Here is a 22,716-nt window from a genome sequence, read left to right as displayed (position 1 = left end):
GGTCACCAGAAAGATAAGGGCGTGTTGGATCTCTCACCTTGTTGCTTCACTTGGCAAAGCCATCATCGCCGGTGCAGGCAAGCTAAATTGGTTCTTTTGATCATGCAAGGATAAATCTTGAAAGCATGAATAACAAGGCAGTGGGTAAAGGAGCCGAACACCATGAACTTTGCTCGGCCAGGCAAGGGACCGACAAGGAATCCAAACCCGCCCTAAAACTATTGACAATTACTGTTTTTATAATAACATAAGTTTGCTAATTAATGAAGAAGCATTACAAACACGTGTGATTAAGAAGAACTTAGTCCTAATTGACGATGAGGATGATGGCGACATAGAGCACGGGTAAGTCCCAAGCTCTACAAAGGTTGTAAAACATCGGCGCAAAAGGGCGAAGACAAATGTTGAGCGGTGGAATGACGGAGCAAAAGAGAGGTTGACAAAGTCTTATGGAAAGCACCTGAGCTCTGAGAAAGCAAAAGTGTTATCGGCTATTTGCTGAAGAGGAATAAGGACTTGGTCATGACAATCTTAGAGCACTGCTTGACAAAGATCAATGGGAGTGGAGTTGACGCGCTGGAGATTCTTAATCTGCCACAACATACTCCGGTGAACAAGGAGCGACTTGACCCAAGTTTGGTGGGTCTAAATCAGACCTGGCCCAATCTAGAACGGAGGACATATGAAGCCACGAAGCCAAGGTGGGGTGAGCAGATCCGGTTGCCTCTCGGTGGCATGGGGGCGAAGATCTTTATTTTATTCTTCCTTAAGTGATGACCTCTATCAATGACGCGAGTGGCCTTTGCTATCGTCGTCGCAATGGAGACTTCAAGCTTGAGACCACCGAAAACCATAAGTGGTAGTGGGATGGGAAGGAGCCTATCCAGATGAAACACACCAAGAAACTACAAAAAAACTAGGGAGGAGGGGTATCGAAGGGCGAGACCTCCTCCCTTATGCCGCTGACGAACTTACAGGAGGTGAGAAAAAAAAAGGCTGTAATGTGGAGGAATCTAGGTTGGAGCTAGAAGATTGATGGGAAATGATGTTCGAGAGGACGAAGAGAAGAACAACAATTACTATTGTAATGTGGATGTTGTATTACTCCCACATTTTTTTCTTATCTCTACTAGAGTTAGACATATTTCATCAAGATTCACCCAAAAAGGACATATTTTATCAAGAAAAAAAATAAAAAGAAGTTCTAAATAATTTACATTAAGCAGATTGAGCTTATGGATCAGGATGTGGCACTCTAAGTGGACATACATACAAAGCAATTTTCCCATGATCAAAATGGAAGAAAAGGAATCTTTCCTTAAGGCCTTATTTAGTTCTATTTTTTTTTTTACAAAATGAACACCGTAAGACTTTCATTTGTATTTAATAAATATTATCCAATCATGGAGCTCAAAAGATTCGTCTCGTAAATTAGTGTATAATTAGTTATTATTTATATCTATATTTAATGTACTATGTATGCGCCATAAGATTCGATGCGATAGGAAATCTGATTTTTTCCAAAAATTTTTTAACTAAACAAGGCCTAAAAAATGGAGAAGAGTACTACGACGGGCACTGTACACGTGCACATACAGCAATGATCAGGCCTGACTCTAGTGACTCCTGATAGGAATCCGGAAGCATAGCATTTATCATCGCGCTTTGAAAGCTGAAAATCGAGCGAAGACAGGGCATGTCGTATCGTTCCATAAAATCATTGAAACCGGGACATCCAAAGACCGAACCGGCGGCTTTCACTTGGCAGAGCAAGGATGAAGCTGAGGAGGATTTATATCTTGGCCTGTATGGAGATGCTATCCAGTGCTTTGTCCTGTGTCTTGTGTGGCTCCATCTAAATGATAAGTCCCTTCGCAACAATCTCGCGTTGTTCTAGGACAGTAGCGATACATTGCATGCATGCACAAGGCAGCTTAATGCCTGCTTCTGTTGTTTTTGCGGCCAGGCTACATGTTTTTAAATAGAGAGAATTGGCTGTAGGACATATAGAATGGTGGTCATTTGCCAGCGGACACTAGAAAAAATTAAATTGCTCAAAGACACTATGTTTCTTGTCAAATTTGCTAGCGGACACTACATCTAATCAAATATTATTACAAAATAGATATAAATCATATAAGTGCTAGAAAATTATACTATAAATTTTTCACACACTACATAATGAGAACTATAGTGTAAAAATATTTTATATCTATTTTATATATATTCGTACAAAGATGACGGGTTCATTAGGCGAAAACAAGATCCAATGCTTTCGTGATCTTGGGTCAGGCACAAAGGAAGTCCCATCTCACTTCTAATTTGTAAAAATTAACGATAGACATCACTACGGTACTCCCTGTTTTAAATTACATGTCATATTAGTTTTTCTCTAACTTTTGAATCAAATATTTTTATCTTTGACCATTAATTTTAAACAATATATAAAACAACAACATAATATTTATGTTTTCAGATTCACTGTAAGAAATATACTTTCTGAAAGAAAACTCGATGTCTAGAGGAAGGTTGAATAGGCATAACAAAAAAAACAAACTAGCAATTAAAATACAGCTAAGATGTAGACTTCTACCAAAGCTAACTGACCAGATCCTAACATAGGGGTATATTAAGCATCGGGATCAATGATTTCTGACTGAGAGACCCCCCAAGCGACCCCACCAGGATCGCTTGGGAGCTATACCCATCGAGTATGCTCGTGCGTATCCTCAAGTTAAGGGATTCGGTCGAGCTCGAGCATGTCTGCCGCCTCTGATTGGGCGAGCCCTCGAGCCCCAGACTCTCGATTGACAGAAGTCTGGACCCGGTCTCTAGCTCTCCGGCCTTCGGAGCCAGCTAAGCCCCAAGGAGGTGCGCCCCGAGCCACCAAGGCTCAGGGGCTCCCTAGCTTTGCCCCTTGGGCACAATGTTGTCAACCACTTCCCTGATAAGGTCACGCACAGGGTATGACACAAGAAGACAAACTCCTTTGCAGCCTCCAGAGGCTCAGGGGCTCCTGGGCCTGATCGTTAGCCCCTCGAGCCGGCCTCCTTCGCCACCAAGAAGCTTTCAATAGGCGCACCTGGAGGAGGTCGGTACAAGCTGATAGAGCCTAACACTCGGTGTGTCAGAACTAAAACAGGCAAAAACGGCCGCTCATCTCTAGCTAAATACTCGCATATCTCACTTTGGTTGATTTGAGCACTTCTCGGCCTTGCCTAGTACTTTTAGTGTTGTATCCTCTTAATAGTATGACATATCTATATACAAGTATTAAAGATTCGTGATTTAAGCCACTTGAGTTTCTCATTCTTCAGCATGCTTTCTTAATTTTCATCATTTGAGGGCTTTCAACTCCTTAAATGCTCTGAACTGAACCACCTTGAGATATGAGCTTGGATTACTAAACCCATTAGATCAGGACTACACTTTTCATCCAAAAGTCATTTTTCCTCATAATTCAACGATAATTTGATCCTTCTCACAAATATGACTTCATATATACTTGTGCAAGAATCAATGCAAGTACTCTCTTCTTCATCTTAACCTTTGTCTATTGACGTCCAAGCCATCGGTTGCCTTCACCTCTTGCCTAGTCACTCGAAGCCTATCTTCACTTTTCAAGCCATCCCAAGCCATGAATCAATAATAAGCATATGTTGAAAACCATTTCATTTGTATTGTTGCTGAGCTGCATGCCCCATGTACTGACACAAAGTTCCATTTAAAGTCATCTGTTTTATTGCATATTTTAGTTTTAATAATACAGAAATCAATTAGAGAGAGATCGACAGCGAGCGCGCAAAGAAAGGGTAGAAGAAGATCGAAGAAGCAGTATATTGACGCCCGTGCACTGCGACTTGTCGGCAACATGTGTGCTAAGCCAGCGCCGCACATATGCAAACGAATTCGATAGAAAACTCGGTGGCATGCAGTAACTATATGACTGCTCGGCGGGAACGGGAAGGCTCCATGCCCACGGGCCAGGCCAACACCTAGCCGTGCTCTCGTACGTGGCGCCCATGCATGTCTTTTAATTTAATCTGTGATGAGTCATCAGCGCATGCATATGGATCGATCAATCGCTGCAGTAGTAGTTCCAGAAAGGGCTGCTGGTCTTGTATATATGTCATGCATGTTGGCACAATTGCCATGCACTCAAGTCAAGCAAAAGAACAATAATGGAACCATATGCATGCATATGCCCTGTTAGGTGTGTTAGAGCTATGTACTTAGAGATCACGAGTACACACCTAACAGTGTCGATCGATGCCGACCTTACGCAAATGCTATAGTGTTCTAGTGGGAAAGCTTGTGAGACATGAGTGTGCTCTAGCCTTTTGTAGTCCTGTATATGTCGCGCATATCTACATAAAGTAATGTCAGTTTCCCCCTATTTTTTCCCCAATAAAATCACGCCTTTGCAATAAAAATACATTCGTCTGGAAGACGCACACGCATCACTGACCCCACCCACCATGCACGCAGGAGTGTATGTACAATGCAATGCAAGCGTCTGTGGTATGCATGGGCAGTAGCGAAGCTAGAGCAAATTGAAGGGTGATGCACTTGTCTTGTGGGTGCATATGCTTATATCAGGGATGGTGTATATATGGTGAAATTTAAGCCAAAACTACTGTTTTTTTTCAAATTTGGGGTGGTGCATCTGCACCACCTAGACATAGTATACCTTCGCCCCTATGCATGGGCCATGGCTGCTGCCGGCGTCTCCTCCCTGCGCGCAGACCGTTGGGAGCCACGGCGCAGGCGGCGTGGGGGCGTTGTGGGTTGTCTTCTATTTGTCGCTGCCGGCGGGAGGCGGGGCAGAGGGGATCTCTGCCGGTGCAGCCCAACAGGGGCCCTGAAAGCCACCCCTGGGCGGACACCCCACATGCGCCGTGCATGCCGATGCCGCCGCGGGACGACGACGACGATCCAGCACCCCGGTGATGATCCGTTGGCCCTGCCAGTGCCAGCTAACCCAACCTGCAGCAATGGCTGCTGGCTGGCTAGCTGGTCCATCCATGCGTCCAAGTGGCGTCCTCGTCCGGTGGACAGATGGTAGGACGGCATCTGCTGCCATCTGAAGAGGGAGAGAGAGAGGACAGCGTGCTAAATTAGCCTATAGAAACCTGAAAGCAATAGCAGCTGGAAGAAGTACAGCGGATGGAACACACATCAATTTCATGGTAAACAGTTCGATTTTATTTTTTTTATCAAATTCACAAATTAATTTTACATATATTTTGTATTCTGCTTTCATGAAGAGGTGGCTGTGTGATCAAAATTATATGTCTGCAACTTGAGGTCCCTGCAAGTCTGCTACATATATACATGAGAGACATCTATAAGATTCGGATTATATATGCACCTTAATAATACACAAGACCATAGACAAAAAGGATAGTCATTTTCGTGCCTCTTTTTTTTAGAACAACTACGAGGGTATCAAAACGATCCCCACCTGATTTCATTCCACAGTGTGTCTACTCCTACTAATGGGTATTAAGATGTCTCCACCACTCTCTCTGCTTGTTGCATCTCCTTGTCAACTACTGTTGTTAGCCTATCCCTCAAAAGTGATCAGAGATAGATGTAGCGTTCCCATCAGGGCCATCACACATGGATTGATCGAGCAGAGCACTATCCTTTTCCCAGGACTTTGATTGAAACCGACTGGATTACTCCAGAGTCCTAGAGGTTGTTAGTACTCTCATCATCTCCTGTGTAACGATGCACCTCACCTGCTTGCTTCATTATCATGGGCACTCCGACTTTTGTTCGGATGCAGTGTCAGCTTAGCACGGTGGCACCACACCCACCTCATCTTTACAGTTTCGTTTTCTGCAGAAAAGAGTCACTCTTGGGTGAATCTGAGTGGCCATGATTTGAACACCAGCATTATTATGCTGATAGTTGGAGTTTCCACTCACAAACAAGCAACAAACAAGCAAACCTGATGTAGTGCAGCAAAACGGCATCTTAAAACATTGAACTTACACCTGATGATTTGACGTAGGTAGGACAACAAAACCATATACACAAGTTTTTACCCCCCCCCCCCCCCCCACCCCTTTATTTTTAGAGGCAAATCGCTTCAAAATAATATCTCATTAAATGACATAGCTCAATTCGTGCGGAATGGAACCTTTGGAAGGAAAGAAACCAATGTATTTTAGTGGAATGGCACAGTCCTCCCTTTACTTTCAGGAAATTCTAATATCTCAATTCTACGTGTGCCTCGTACACCCCACATCATGTCAGATTATTCATCCTGGAGTGGCACAAATAATGTTGTTATTAATCAATATTAGAGGTACTCAACTATCTACTTGACTGATGGAGGTAGCAGTTTTGGAAGACAACGAAGCTTGCACGAGAAACCTACAAGGGGCAATCATAAGGTGCATGCAGCAGCAGCAGCAGGTCATCGTCAAGCCTGTTGGTCTCCAATCCAAGATAGGCCCGGCGCCCTGACTCCTGAGATTGAGAGGTGGAGGACTGGAGGGGCATCTTATATATCTGCTACACTTTCGGGTGGCGCTCTTCTGTCCCATGCGTCTTTTGGCCTCGCCACAGCTGTGTGAAGATAAGGGCAAGGTACAATGTCACAACCGGGGGAACAGGGACACCAAACTGCTGAAATGGAAAACATACAAGATCCAACTGTTCTTGCCATTTCAGTTTAAATAGTTCTTCGATCGTGGTTTTGACCAATCGCAGCGGCGGACTCATAGTCATCATACAGCCTTCTGAAATATAAGGCGAGTCCTAGTTTTTTTTAGAATTATAAGGCACGGCCCTGTCTTAAGATACAGCATTCAGGTGGAGCTCACCCGTCCATAAGTTCAGGAGAAAACTAAAACTCAACCGTCAACACACTTTCAGAACTCACCACTACCTCCCAGCCTTAACAAGCTAAACCAAACCTTCGCATTCTGTTTTTTAGCTGAGTCCTAGTTAGAAACTTAGAATCTTATTCTCGAACAATAAAACGATGCGTTTGGATTAATATTCTCTTGAAGAATGGGTGTATATCAAGATTAGCCAAAAACATTATGGATTTTTTTTTCCTAAAGCATGATTATTTTTTAGCTGTCTCCAACCTCTAGCTGAAAGATTATGTTTTTAGTCCCAACTAATAACTAGTCCTGGATGAGGCATGAGGATCATGTTTTTCCAATAATTGCAAGTGGATCATGTTGAAGCTTTCATTAAGATTTCCACAATAACCACTAAACTACCAAACCAGATATGCCATGGAAAATTTTAAACTAGACCTATGCTAAAGGGGTTTTCTGCTAAAAACATCTCTTGATCACTGTTCCCTCCGATCCAATCCAAATACCCAAAGCTTAAATTATGAGACTCTGCTGGTCCATGGTTTTATTTAATAATCAGGGGGTGTCGGCAAAACTATTGGCTCCACACACCTGCTGCCATCAAAGTCGACTAACCAAAGCATGATGGCCACCACCAAATATCCCATCCTGCCCCTGCCCCTGCGCCACACCGATCGTCCTGCCGTGCATCCCCCTCGCGAGTCGCGATACCTGAACCTGCTTCGCCGCGGTCGCCGTCGCCGAGACAGTAGACGTGTCGCCACTCACGGCCTGCGCGCCCACGCGGCCGGCTGGGCTAGCGCACACCCGGCCCTCGCCTCGCCTCGCCCGAGACCTCGCGCTCGATCAGCATCAGCATCTCCTGATCGGCAGGAGCCGTCGCGTCGTCTTCAGCGGCAGCTGCTGCCGCGGGCGCGCCGCCGTGCCCGTGCAGCATCCTTGAGGGGCAGAGCCAGAGGGCGCCAGTGCGGGCAGGCAGGCAGGCGTGGTCGCCGCGCACTCAGCAGGGTGAAGGGGACCCAGCCCTTGCCCCCCTTGGGCACAAACGATGACGATGCACCGAACCTGGCCGCGGAGGAGAGGCTAGGTCTAGGCTAGCTATCCCACTAGCTACTAGCTAGTGGGGAGTCTAGGGAAAGGAAAGGAGCAGCAGCCTAGCTCTGGCGTCGCTCTGAATCAGAGAGACCGGCCGGCGGCGTCCTGCGTGCGCTCCAGCTGCCATGGGCGGATCCGGATCGCGAAGGCGCAGCCGCAGCATCTGCAACTGCAACGGCCTGATGTGCAGTGCAGACTGGAGACTGGAGACTGATGCTAAGAATCATTCAGATTTCAGCGCAGTGCAGGATCTCCAGCAAAGGCAGACAGATCAGTACGTAAAGACCTGTGCAGTGACTGCCATCCAGGCTGAAAGCGGCTTCGGCAGTGATTACTGAACAGTGGGAGAGCGCCGGTGGGATCGAATCGAAGCGTGTGCCGGCCGGCGCTCTGGCCTCGTGGGCTTCGGTTTCGGCGAACACTGCACTACACTGATGACGAACTTGAGACCGCCGGCCGCTAGTAATTAGCTAGTCTGCGCACTAATCTGGCCAGCCCATATGCGGTTACAGGACTTTGATCAAACCAAGTGTATAGCGGATGCCGTACTGCTGCTTCACGATGATTTGATGAAGGACGAGCAGTGGCACAGACGAGCAGCAGTCCGTGGGCATAGGCGAGGGACGCAGGCGGTGTTTGGGAACATGCATGCATGCATGTATGTATGGAGCATGGGCATGGAGACGATGTAGGTACTGCTTCGGACAACAGATTCGGAGCTAAGGTCGCCAGATGATCGTGAGCTTCATGATAGTGCCTTGGTACTGAAGAAACGATCGAGCGGCCGGACCGGGACTCCCACTCGCTCCCGTGCGCTGCACCTGGGCGAAGACCGACGGTTGCAGTGCAGTGATGGATCGCTCATCATCAGCCGGGGGAAGGGGTAATGACCTGACTTGACTCTGAGGCTGCCGACTCGGATGGAGATGGAGATGTAACCCCCATGTGATGTGAGCGTAATTGGAATGGGCAGCCAATGGGATGGGATCATGAGAGGTTTGTTCTGTTCCCCTCGTCTGGAAAGGGACTGGACTGTAACTGAACTTTCAGAACGCCCACACCCCCACAGCATGTAGATAGATAGAGTACATAACAGCATCAAATTAGGTTGCAGAGGGCAGTATATTCTATGCCAAGTAGTACCAAGTAATGGGAAAATATGAACAGGGTCTTGGAAAAACAAAGCTTCTATTCAGGCTTTAAAAAACAAGCTTCTATTCAGGCTTTAAAGGTATCTTGGGAACAAGAGAACACAAAACGGCAGACCTTCTGCCAAAGAGAAAAGAGATGTATCTACTGACTGACTTTAACACAAAGAACAGTGCTATAGCAACTAAACAAGCTATACTGAAATACATGAGGATGAAAAACTATCATCTCATCAAGCATCTCATTCGGGACAATACAAGCGCTACCATCTATAGAGAAGGTGGTTAGTTTTGTAGCATGTACAAGGAGTCAAGGACTACTCGCTTCCCACTAAAATGGACTACCAACTCCAACAAACTTAAATCCGGTTCTCAGAACAGCGTGAGTGACCGGGGTTTTGAGAAGATGTTCAGCTTTCTTTGGAAAAACCTGGACGACTTTGACACCGGCTGCTTGTGAACTGAGTTGTTGGGAGCATCCTCTACCGTTCCTGTGGCAGCCACTTCTTGTGAGCATGAGTTAGTGAACTGGTCGCTTCGCCTCATGTCCCGGAGAAGATGAAGTAGCTTCGTCGAGCAGTTTTTCGCCTCTTCGGTTCCGTTCACCGACAAGTCCACCAGGGCAGGGATCACACCTTCCTTCATTACAAGTAGACAATCCTCGGCACTATACGAACATATTGCTAAAAGTATAACCACGGCATGCTCTCGCTCTGTAGGGCTTCCTGTGTCCAGATATTCTGCTACAGAAGCAAGACACCGGTCGGTTCTCGTAATACGCACTACAGCTTCTTCCATGTCGCTTAAGTTCCGCAAAATCTTCAAACAGCACTCAACAAAGTTTCCTTCTGTGAAAATGGGAACAAGCTTTGAGATTATTCCCATTGAAACTAATGAAGATCTTATATCAGCGTCAGATGAAAGCTCGCAGATGATCTTCAGAGCCAATTCAAGGTCTTCAGTGTCTTCAGTTGCCAGTATTTTGAACAATGGAGGACTAACAACAGAGGCCATCACATGAGATCTTGGACAACTCAAGTGCTTAATCAACTCATGCAGCGTCAACAAAGCTTCAATTTTTAGCTCAGAGTCAAGGAAGGATGTGATCAGATGAAATAGTTCTTCATTCATAGCTTCAATTTTAGCCCTACATGTTAGAAAAAGATATGTTTGAAAATAGTCTCGTGAAATACTATGTATGATATGAATATAAGTGACTGCCCAACACCAACTTCTTTTACTTAGAACATAATACATAGTATAGTCATAAAGCAGGTTGATTGTAAGTGTCATCAGCCTACTTTGCCATTTTATACTACAAAGGTTGGAAATACATATGCTACTGAACGCCCAAACATTAGAGCAACAAAGCAAGGGTGCATATTTGATCAGAATAAGTAACCTTACCTGCTATTGGAAAGAAAAGCAAGAAAAAACCGAAATCCAGCTTCCTGAGCTTGCACACTGTAGCTGCCAGTATCATTTCTCAAGAATTCAAGGAATGCTTCAACAAATCCATTTGATACCATAGCATATGAAACCTCACTTTCATAATCAAGAACGTTCTTCAAATCTTTAATTGACTTGTCCTGCAGCTCTAATGGGAGCATGGACAGCTCATGAAAGAAGTTCAGAAACATCTTCTGGTTGAAGTTGTGGAACGACAAATACTTTTGATAGTCGGCGTTCCAAGAAAACTGAGAAATATCTTTTGAATCCTCCATGTCCCTAGCGTGGGATGCATTAGAGACATAACTGGCATCAGATAATGCAACAGATATATTGCTGTGGTCAATCACAAAACTGTTGGCCTTTCCGGCAATGAGAGGTACTGAAACATTGTGCAAACTTGACATAGAGTAACCCTGCAATTGCTCTGGTAAGTAACCGTAAGCATTTTCGCTTGGAGGAATAAAATCAGAAACTGTAAAACCATGCTCTTTGCACCAATTGCAAATGAGATCTCTCATGCAGGTATTTGGGATCATGGAGAAGTTCTCTAGCTTCATCTGTGTCCTAGGACAAGTATCATATCCTTCATTGAACCACCTCTCAATATATTCTCTTTCATAAGTCTGTCCAGATGTTATTATAACAGGATCGTGCATTAGCTTTGTTGATATTGGGCAGCAGAACTCTGGAGGTGGAGTAGCTGATCCAGACATATTACTGTGATCCTCATAAATCTGAAAGTCTGTTGGTGTGTAACATTTTCCACGAGCGCTGGCATCACAGGAAGGTGTGCTCAGAGTTAAAGATTGACTTTCAGATTGTAAATTCTCGTTCCGTTCACCAGAGTCCTGACTGATGCTCTTTCCATACTTCTTGATGAGGTACAGGAAAAACTTAAGGACCCCCTCCTTTTTTCGATCATTGCCACTAACTTTGTCAAGCAGTTTTTTGATTGCTCGTCTCTCAATTAAGACTGCTTTAGGAGATGTCAGGTCCAACTTTGAAGCAGCATGCAGGAATGTCTCAAGTTCTAATTCTTCACTTGCATCGGACTGCCGGAGCATCTGTAAAATGGCTTTGCCAGCCTCTTCTTCCATCGGATCAAGAACAAATTTGACATCCCGAAGATCATTATGGACGTCAGCAATCTGTATGCAGTAATGCAGTAACAATCAAACAAATTGTAATACATGAACTTGAATTTATATTTACATATATATTTTAATGTGCATAGGCCAGCATAATACCTGTGGGAGCAAAAATGAGCACACTCGGGTTGAGTTGCAATTTACAGAATTTTATTACACAGATTATTTTAAGTAAAAACAAACACTACACTATAAAAGTAGATGTGGCACTTTGTTCTATATGCTATCAGAACATAATGTCAAGTCGATCATTTTGCTCTGAAACCAATAGTAGCAGAAATTGAACTGACTTTTACAGATTAAAAAAAAGAAGACTAAAACATGAAATCATATCAGCTAACCTGATTAGCTAGTGCTGGTGGAACCATATTCTGAATAAGGAACAAACTCCGCCTCAGTGAGTCTCTGATCCTTTCACATCTTGCTACAATCGTCTCTCCAGTAATAGCCTGAATCACGAATATCCAAAATTGTCAAAGAAAAAAAAAAGAAGGCACGAAAACAATATACATAGGTTATCAGAATACTTAGTTTCCCATGAAGACAACGTACCAAGTAGAGCTTACTACAGTCAATGCAGTGTTGGATTATGAGCCTCCCTTTCTCGACAATATTGTATAGGTTGCATAATTCCTGTATGCCTGCTTTACAACCTGGTCGAGCAGCCTCTATTGACGGAAGAATAGAAGAGATCTTATCCAACATCATTGTCAGCTCACTACACATTGAGCTGTGAACCTAAAAAAGCAAAATAGCAAAGCATGAATCACATCAATAATAGGCACGATATGATGAAATGGAATGAACAAATATGGTATGTACACATCTATGAAAACAGATCTATAAGAATGATCTAGAAAGATGAATCATAAGTTTTTAGCAACGAAACAAAATTGTTGAAAAAGATAAGATTGGTAAACTGAGCTCCTCGCTTTAATCATAATGCAGGACACCAGACATTATAACACAAGGATTTGTACATCTACCACAATTCAAGTTCAAATTGTCCAGAAAATTCAACAGTTCACTTGTGTTTAATTTTGCATGATCAACCATGACACAGAAACACATATTAGCATCTCGAGAAAAGGAATATGAACGTGTTGCTACACGGAAAGAGTTTTCCTACTTCAATGACAACGATGAGCCGTACACTTAATGTTCAAACGAAAATAAAAACTGTAGTTAGAAAAAGGAGGGCAATACTTTACCTTGGGGCAAGATTTGCGCTGAGATATACCCATCGCTTCATTGTTACCGTTCGCCATCCACGGAGAAGGCTGCCAATCTTGATGATGACACTGTTCAAGACGAATATTATAATGTCAGAAATAATCTGGGGGCCAATCCAGTCTTATGATGACACTGAATAGTGTTGTTGAAACGATATCAAGTGCGAGTGCACTTCATAAATGAATGCTTAGCTACTTACCAATTATCAAGGACAGAATAGTTAGGTCAACCAGAACTATCTAATCTCAAAGGATATGATGGATCATTGCAGGAAAGGGATAGTCAAACTTTCTTTATTTATTCATCATTTGAATTGTGTGAAAAGTTTGACTATTATTTACCTTTATCCTGAGCTAAAACAAAGAGCAAATGACATTTGGATATTTTGGAAAAGATTCATGCCATCAATGGTTCCAGTAATTAACTATTACCATTGATTTTCACAGTATGTCAAAAAATCAGCGATCAAACAAACGCATCATACAGGGTCAACTCTACCTAAATAACATTTTGAACAATGGCCAATATTAGTATTCGCGGACCAAATAGTCAACACTTTCCGATTCTGTGATCCATGGCTAAATGTAGGGTCCCAGTCCTACACCAACTCCTAGTTACCAACATACGCAGAAGTCAACTAATTGGTCAAATCTGCCTTTTTGTTCTTTCTAACATTGAGGCATTCAAAAAAGAACCAAACGTGGTTCGTTTCAGTTGAACTCCCACTCCCACCATAGGTAAAAGGCAATCGATTTATGGATATGATGCCTTTTCAATTTCTTATTGTGATAAAACAAATGTTTCTTCAGTCAAATGCATATTGACTGCAATACTTGCTCTCCTTGACACAACACGATATGTACTTTCAATATTCGTGCATTTTCTCAAAATAGCAATAAGCATTTGGTTTCCTTTTTTATTTGCCCAAGAAAACTGGCTTCTAAAACCACTTTGACAAAATTTTCAATGTAACTAAACTAATCAACGTTTTGAGTTTAGAGTTTGCATTGCACCAACTGTACCAACTACCAACAAACTTTCAGCCCTACGAACCAAGCATGCTTACATCCTGCAAGTGCTATGCCCGCCAAAGGAAAAACTAGATAAAGCACATCTATTTTGTGACATGATTCCCTATCAGTTACACCTACACTTACACTTATCTAAGTCTTTCCATTGAGTTAGATGACATGAAACGACTGGTATAACACCATGAGTAAAAAATGGCAACCAAGTCGAGTACTCGTGCAGATTAATTTTATAACATGATTCCCTATCAGTTACACTTATCGAAGTCTTTCCACTTAGTTACATGACATGAATGAAATGACTATTAGAACACCATGAGTAAAAAATGGCAACCAGGTCGAGTACTCGTGCAGGAAAAATAGAAAACTATACAGGTAGGAGAAGAGAAAAAGTACAGATCGGCCCTTTTGTTTTTATGAGATAATAATAAGGGGTGGACCTAGTAGAAGAAACAAAGGTGAGGGTTTTCGGTCCCCTGAAAGAACAGGACACGAGTACGAGAACAATTGATTCCTCGATATAGGTACAGAATCAGACAGCAGGGCCGCTCATCCTTAATGGAAATGACAAAAATCCTTATAGGTTATAGAAAATTGAGCTGAGAGAGGGGGAAAGACAGCAGAGAATAGAAGAAACCCTACAAACAATCATCAAGCACCAATAGTGGTAGCATAAACAGAGCAGAAGGTGGAAGGAAGGCAACCAACCTTCTCGTGAAGATCTCTCTGCACCTGCTTGATGAATCGATCGAAGCAATGAATCCAGAAGCGGAGGGTGCTCTCGAAAACTCGGGAGACGATCGGTGCACGCAGGGACCTCCTGTCATATCCCCGGAAGAACATCAGAATGGAAACTCACTCTTCCCTCAATCACAAGCTGAACCAAACGTATGCAGAGAAATAGAGGTGAGAGGAGACAAACCGCAGACGAATATGATCCTTCTCCGGCAGCGCAAGGATTCCACCCGGCTCACCGAACCATGGCTGGAAAACCCGGCACCTGAATCCGCACGCAGGAGCAGTCGATCAGGGAAGGCGGCGGCCCTACGGCTTCTCCTTCTCCTTCTCCCCTGTTTCTCTCGCACCTGCTGAGTGCTGACCCGCCCCGGCTGAGACGGATAAAGATAGCGCCCGCGCAGAGAGGGAGAGAAGAAGAAGAGAGGATGGAACGGGATCGTGGAAGAAATGATGAGAGAGAGGGATGCGGGCAGGCAGCTGCACGGCGCCCCGCACCGCGCACGCTGGTGTTTTATTCGTTTCGGGCTCGTGTCTGAATTCTTCGCCCGACTGCGCTGCCCACCGCACTCCACTCCACCACCACGTCACCTTCGCGGTCGTCGCCTCCGCGCAGGCCTAGAGGACCTAGCGGTTTGCGGGGCCCGCCACCTGCTCGGCCCCCGTCTCGGCTGAGGGAGACCGGAGAGAGATAGATTAGGCTGCTGTGTTGGCGGGGCCCGCGTGGCGACTAGCCGATTGATGATGAGAGGCAATGATCTCTGGTCTGCGGCTGCGTGCGGCCCCCGCGCGCCACCTTCCGCGATGATTTGCGAGCGCGGTGAGCGCGACGCGGGCTCCGCCTCCGCGGCGTACCGGCGGTTGGCCACCCACCCCGGAGCCGGAGCCCTCCCCGGCCTCCGGCCTCCGGCCTCCGCGCGCGGCATGCGTCGCACGCCCGCCGGCACCTTGGGATTAAATTAAAGACGAGACAGCAACGGATTAGCAGCAGGTTGCGTCGCCGGGATTACGACAGCAGACTAGTAGGGAGCAGCAAGTTAAGGCCCTCTGGTTGATAAAAGTACTCTCTAGTGATTCAAATATTCCATAATAAATTGCTCAAAAAAAAATATCCCATGATGATACCCTAGATTATAGGGTGGATTATAATAACCCAATTAACATATTGTTATAACAGCTTCACCACATAACTATTTCAGCATATATGAGACCACAGCTGTAACAAATGGATAGAAAATGCTCAGATGCTCAGGAGACCAAATTATATAATCCAGCACCTATAATCTAAGGATCCAAATAGATTTTTATAATTTATAGCTCAAATTATTATAATATCATTTTTGTTTCTATATCTATATATTTCATAACTATATATATCTAACTATCTATCTAACTATAAAGAGCAAAATGATTCTTAAATTGAGTCACATAATTAGTATTATTGAAAAGATCTTTGCATCTAGTTTTTCAATAAATTTATTAGAAGATATAAATATTGCACGCGTTTTTTAATAAATCGGGTCAAATTTATGAAACGAAAACTAAAAATGACAATTAATTTGGGATAAAGGGGTATTGATTTTGTTGTAACGTACAAAGATCACGTCTAAATTATAGTAATAATCTAGAAGTGGTTCAAACAAATCTTAAGATGACCCGGCCTGTGTTGAGAGAAGATTCTTCGCGAGGTCTGACCTGACGGCGGCCAAGGTGTGAGTGATGTCAGTCGCGGGACCGAGTTGGAAGCTTGAAAGCTTTGTTTTATATACACATACAGATGTGTTTGTGCTTGGAAGAGGCTGGACTCCATCACGACCTGACTTATTCCAGAAGCTGGTCTGCTGATGACGAGTGGCTCCAAGTTTAAGCTTTGGCTGCCCTCAAACCGAACCTAATCCGCCAGACACATGGTTGGGAAAAAGGTAACCTAAACCCTCTAATCCTTTTGAAACCAATGAAAGAGACTCTTGATCCGCAGGAGTCCTGTAGCACGGGCATCACGCAAACGTCGCGCGCTACTTTACGGCCAATGCCGAGACGGTTCGTTATCGTGATTTGTGAAAAGCGATAGGAAGGTGGCCACCAGCGGCCCGGCGCTTTGCGATCGCGAGATGACGCGGCGCGGGGCCGGTCACAAAGCATCTCTGCTGCCGGTGGCGCCTTCGCTCTTCGCCCGTGGGGCCGTGGTGGAGTGAAAAGGGTTAACCGGGTTCGGCGAAATGGGGACGGTGGACCGTGGACGTTTCCAGCGACACCCGTGCGCCGGCCACAAGCCAATCGCCGCTGCAACTTTTCTGCAAAAGGCGCGCGCGGATGGATGCCGAACGCGAACGTCTCCGGAGAGCCTGCCTGGGCCGCCCGATTCGATCGACCGGCCAGGCAGCCAGCCATCGGTCATCGGTGCCGTGTCCGTCTCCGCCTCGGCCGTTGGCCGACAGGGGATGGCCCGCGCTGCGCATCCATGTTGGTGGCTGGTGCCTGGTGGGTCGAACTCGAATCTTTCGCCTCCGTTTCGATCCACCGGTCAGATCGACCCCCTCCGCCGCCGTGCTCGTCATCTGCAACCACCGTCACCGCGACGTCTCCCCCGCGGACGCGACGCGACGCGAGGAAAGCAACGCGTTCATTCGAAGGCCCGTGGTGGCCATTTTCGCGGCGCGGCTCGTGTAATCGTGTTATAATACATGTTTAGCGAAAGTGAAAATGATGGATGTAATGATTGATCGTAGTAGTGAACAGTGATTTTACATATATATATATACAAGAGGCAGTTATTTGTGTCAGTGACACAAAAACGATGCCTTGGCGCCCACGGGGCCTAAAATGATGTCCCGACGGTTCGGTCATTAGCATGTGTCTAATGACAGGAATATACTAATTGATCATCTAATTAATTATTCTAATTAATCCTAACACTCTCCCTTGATCAATTAATCTTCTTGTGGGCACCCTTTCTTGTTCATCAGTAAATGTCTTGATGCTTTGGAAAAACCCTGTGAGAAAAATCCAAAGTATATGGATATACCAGGTAAAACTCCCTAAAACCCAGTGGGAAAAATAATGAGAAACCCCATGATATATATGAAACCAATGTTAATAGACCCTTTAGGTAACCTAAAGACTTAGTCTAAAACAATTTGATCAGAGATCAAAATGTCAAATATTATCCTTGAAAAACCTCAATGAGGAAAAATAGATAATATGACAATCACCTTGTGTTACTATTACCTCATTAAAAACTTTATGTGAGAAAACTCTTAATAGAGTAAAACTCATATAAAGGAAAAAAGAGTATAATATAATGATGAAGTAGAATATCTTTTAGAGAGATTCTCCCCCTGATCTTTGCAAATCTTTAAGCTTTCTCATACCAATTCCATCAACACATTTCTTGAATGTGGAGTATGGCAGAGATTTTGTGAAAATATCTGCTAGATTATCACAAGATTTTGTTTGCAAGATCTCTATTTCTCCATTCTTTTGGAGCTCATGAGGGTAGAATAATTTGGGAATAATATGTTTAGTCATATTACTCTTAATATATCCTGACTCCATCTGAGTAACACAAGCCGAATTATCTTCAAAGATAATCGTCGGTGTCTCAGCTGTACTAATACCACATGAATGCGTTATGTGGTGAATTACTCTGCGAAGCCATACGCATTCGCGTGATGCTTCATATAAAGCAATTATTTCAGAGTGATTGGTAGAGGTGGACGTTAGTGTCTGCTTTGAAGACTTCCAAGATATTGCTGTTCCACCTTGTAAGAAAACAAAGCCCGTCTGGGATCTACCATGATGTGGATCTGATAGATAACCAGCGTCTGTATATCCTAACAAAATTGGATCTTGATTTCTGCTATAAAATAAACCAAGATCTTTTGTGCCATTAAGATATCTAAATACCGTTTTGACTCCTACCCAATGGCGTTTGGTAGGTGCAGCACTATGTCTTGCCAGCAGATTTACTGCAAATGCAATATCCGGCCGGGTATTGTTAGCAAGATACATTAGTGCTCCTATGGCACTGAGATATGGGAAATGTGGTCCCAATATCTCTTCATTCTCTTCCCGAGGTCTAAACGGATCCTTTTCCACATCTAAGGACCTTACTACCATCAGTGTTTTTGTTGGATATGACTTGTCCATATTGAATTTTTTCAATATCTTTTGGACATAGGTAGATTGGTATACGAATATACCAGAAGGTAAGTGCTCAAGTTGTAAACCTAAGCAAAATTTAGTTGGACCCAAATCCTTCATCTCAAACTCCGTCTTTAAATGATGACGTGCTTCATCAATATCGGATCCATTGCCGATAATATTGAGGTCATCAACATAAACTGATATAATACAGAATCCAGTTGATGACTTCTTAATGAAGACACAAGGACAGTCATCATTATTTGTGTATCCCTTTTGCTTAAGGAATTCACTTAACCAATTGTACCACATTCGGCCTGACTGCTTTAAGCCATATAATGACTTCTGCAACTTTACGCAATACATATTGCGATTTGCCTTCGGGTTCGGTATATTGATTCCATCTGGAACCTTCATGTATATATCCGAATCTAATGACCCATATAAATATGCGGTCACGACGTCCATCAACTGCATAGATAGACGATTTTGTACTGCCAATGCTATTAAGTATCGGAATGTTATTCCGCTCATTACTGGAGAGTAAGTTTCGTTGAAATCAACGCCAGGTCTTTGCGTAAAACCTTGTGCCACTAGCCTTGCTTTATATCTCACCACTTCGTTGTTTTCGTTCCTTTTGCGGACAAAAACCCATTTGTATCCCACAGGGAAGATACCAGGGGGTGTTGGCATTACAGCCGAAAACACTTCCCTTTTATAAAGCGAGGCAATCTCTGTTTTAATTGCTATCTTCCAATTATCCCAATCTGAGCGCTTCTTGCACTCAGCCATGGACTTGGGATCTGTATCAGTTTGGATGATATTTGCAATTTCTTCAGAGAAATAAATGTCGACAATTATGGACTTACGATTGTAAGACTCTCCAGTCTCAGCGAAATTTATAGAAATTTCGTCTACCCTTAAAGATTCATCATGATTTCCCAAGATGATGGATCGAGGGTTTTCAGCTGTTTCAGCCTCAGTGTTTATGCGCATAACTGAGCTAGTTGATGGACAATATGTGTCCTTTGGGTGTCTTTGCTTGTCAATAATCAGATCCTGTTTCTTGGAAGTGCTTCTCCCCCTCTTTTTACCAAATTGGGGTTGAGTGGTTTTATTAGGTACCTCCACTCGTTCAGGCACATTCCTTGCAGGATGTAGAGACTTTGTGACACCTTTATGATCAATGAAAGCGTCTGGCAGATTGTTTGCAATATTTTGCAAATCAATGATTCTTTGAACTTGTTGTTCAGTTTTCGTAGTACGTGGATCAGTAAATGAGATGCCTTTAGTATCCCAATCTATTTCCTGGCATTCTTTTTGGTACAATTCTCCCCCTAATGCCGGGAAATGATCCTCATTAAAAATACTATCAGCGAACCGGGCAGTAAATAGATCCCCTGTAAGAGGCTCTAAATACTTAATAATTGACGGAGATGAGTATCCAATATAGATACCCAATTTCCTGTGTGGGCCCATTGATGTTCGTTGAGGTGGTGAGATGGGTACGTATACAGCGCACCCAAATTTACGCAAATGGGAAATACTTGGAGGATTCCCACGTACTAATTGTAAAGGGGATGTTTCGTGATATGCAGTTGGTCGTAGTTGGATTAGGTCTGCAGCGTGCAGGACTGCATGACCCTAACATGACGTAGGCAATTTGCAATTCATTAGCAATGGTCGTGTAATGAGCTTGATTCTTTTAATCAACGATTCAGCCAAACCATTTTGAGTATGGACATAAGGTACAGAGTGCTGAACCTGAATTCCCAATGCCATGCAATAATCATTGAAAGCACGGGATGAGAATTCAGCAGCATTGTCCATTCGGATTGACTGAATCCGATGTTCAGGATAATGAGCTTTCAACTTAATAAGTTGAGCCATTATTTTGGCAAAGGCATGGTTGCGTGTCGATAAAAGACACACGTAAGACCATCTAGTGGATGCGTCTATTAAAACCATGAAGTACCTGAACGGACCCGATGATGGTTGAATCGGACCACAAATATCTCCTTGAATTCGTTCTAGGAATTTTAGTGGTTCAGCTCGTATTTTAAGATGTGATGGTCTTAAAATTAATTTCCCCGTAGCACAAGCAGTGCAACAAAAATCTTTATTTTGGGGAAATCTTGCTTTTTCCATGTCATGACCAGTAGAATTGCTAATAATTTTCCTCATCATCCCAATTCCAGGATGCCCAAGTCGATCATGCCAATTACGGAATGTATCGACATCTCGGAAAATTATTTTGTAAGCAATATGTTTTACAGGTTTTATGTATGTGAAATACAATCCATGTTGGAGTGAAGAAATCTTTTCGCAAATTCGTTTGCCAAATGCCATAATTTTGGTAAAGAGAAGATATTCTTCTTTACTATCTTCATGTGTTTCCACATGAAAACCATTCTTACGGATGTCTCTAAAACTTAGAAGGGTACGAGTTGATTCGGGATACAACAATGCATCCTCTATCGTAATCTGTGTACCCATTGGGAGAGTAATAGTGGCCCGTCCAGAACCAACTATTAACGCATCATGACCAGCAATAGTCAAGATGTTCCCTTCTCTTTTCTTAAGAGTTTGGAAATATTTAATTTCTCTAAGTATAGAGTTTGTGGCCCCTGAGTCCACAATACATAATTCTTCCTCTAGTGAATTGAGTTCATCAGACATCTCTCCGGTGAGTCTCCGGTGAAACTCCGGCGAACTCCTTTCTCTCTGGCTTTGCGTCAGCGGTTGTTGGAAGAGCGTGCGTGATAACGTGTTTAGCGAAAGTGAAAATGATGGATGTAATGATTGATCGTAGTAGTGAACAGTGATTTTACATATATATGCAAGAGGCAGTTATTTGTGTCAGTGACACAAAAACGATGCCTTGGCGCCCACGGGGCCTAAAATGATGTCCCGACGGTTCAGTCATTAGCATGTGTCTAATGACAGGAATATACTAATTGATCATCTAATTAATTATTCTAATTAATCCTAACAATACATACTACGCCTACGTGACAGAAAAAAGGCCTGGGCCTTACCGGTGCCGTGCGCTGACTCTTCTTTTTTCTGTGCGTCGATCGGACGAGCGCGCTAGTGTGTGGTCGGTTCTCAGTTGGGCTTCGAGACGTGGCCACGTACTAGATCTGGTGCGCGAGAAGGCTCATTTGGCTTCCTGCGACGCCATGATGAGACTTTGCGCATTCCGTACAGACCCGGCACGTTGTGGGAATGTTTGTGTGTTTCGACGTGTCGCGGAGCGACCGTTGCGGACATGGAGTGGTGGTTGTTGGCAGGTGGACACGATGATTCTGTCTGGACGGTTACCCTTATAGTAGTGCTTCTGCGCTCCTATGGATTCTGTGTGGCACGTTCTTTTTCGTGTCCACGGACACGTATCGATCTTCCTTTTTTTCTACTAGTAGGCGATCCGATCCTGATGAACACACGTCTTGTGATGGCACGCAGCTGCAGGAGGTCTGCAGCGTTGTAGCAATCGATGGCCATGTACTCCGTATGCGGCCCGGCGTGGACGCCCACGCCGGCGCACGTGGACGCGGCCGCGGCCGCGGCCGCCCGCGAGATGGCAACAGGGAGATGGGGACCACCTGGCCGTGTGCCCCCGTGCGCTGCCGTGGCGAATCCTCGGCCGTGTGCCCCCATGCGCCCCCGTTCCCCGGATTCGCCCCGCTTTTCCTTTGTTTTGTCTCCCGTTCCAGTGTTCCACTCGCGGCCATGTTTAGAGATGGAATAGTACGTGCTCTGAGCCGCCGTCGTTGCACGAGCGCGTGTCTCGTCTCCTGTGGCGCGTAGCGACGGGGCCTCGGCACACACACACTCGACGACGACGACGACTACCCCGCGCGAGAGAGGACACGGCTGCGTTCAAAGCTGA

At 44.3% G+C, this 22,716-nt stretch overlaps 1 protein-coding gene across 1 annotated transcript; it reads right to left on the bottom strand.

Moving 5' to 3' along the window:
• On the bottom strand, positions 9,109-15,214 carry LOC8073857 (U-box domain-containing protein 6). The gene is made up of 7 exons (XM_002452634.2): positions 14,869-15,214; positions 14,655-14,766; positions 12,897-12,986; positions 12,238-12,423; positions 12,027-12,134; positions 10,493-11,685; positions 9,109-10,232 (listed from the first exon to the last, which is right to left on the bottom strand). The coding sequence occupies exons 3-7, from the start codon at positions 12,951-12,953 to the stop codon at positions 9,458-9,460; spliced, it is 2,319 nt and encodes a 772-aa protein (XP_002452679.2). The 5' UTR covers positions 12,954-12,986; positions 14,655-14,766; positions 14,869-15,214; the 3' UTR covers positions 9,109-9,457.

Source organism: Sorghum bicolor, chromosome 4, assembly GCF_000003195.3.
Source record: "Sorghum bicolor cultivar BTx623 chromosome 4, Sorghum_bicolor_NCBIv3, whole genome shotgun sequence".
Lineage (NCBI taxonomy): Eukaryota > Viridiplantae > Streptophyta > Magnoliopsida > Poales > Poaceae > Sorghum > Sorghum bicolor.
The sequence above is the reverse complement of the archived record's forward strand: the minus strand, read 5'-3'. Positions and strand labels throughout refer to the sequence as shown.

Excerpts from the sequence above, each read along its gene's own strand:
- LOC8073857 (XM_002452634.2), bottom strand. The coding sequence starts at position 12,953 with ATGGCGAACGGTAACAATGAAGCGATGGGTATATCTCAGCGCAAATCT. Across the intron at positions 12,424-12,896 it reads AGCGCAAATCTTGCCCCAAG|GTTCACAGCTCAATGTGTAG; the intron begins GTAAAGTATTGC and ends TTGCTTTTTTAG. Across the intron at positions 11,686-12,026 it reads CACCAGCACTAGCTAATCAG|ATTGCTGACGTCCATAATGA; the intron begins GTTAGCTGATAT and ends TACTGCATACAG.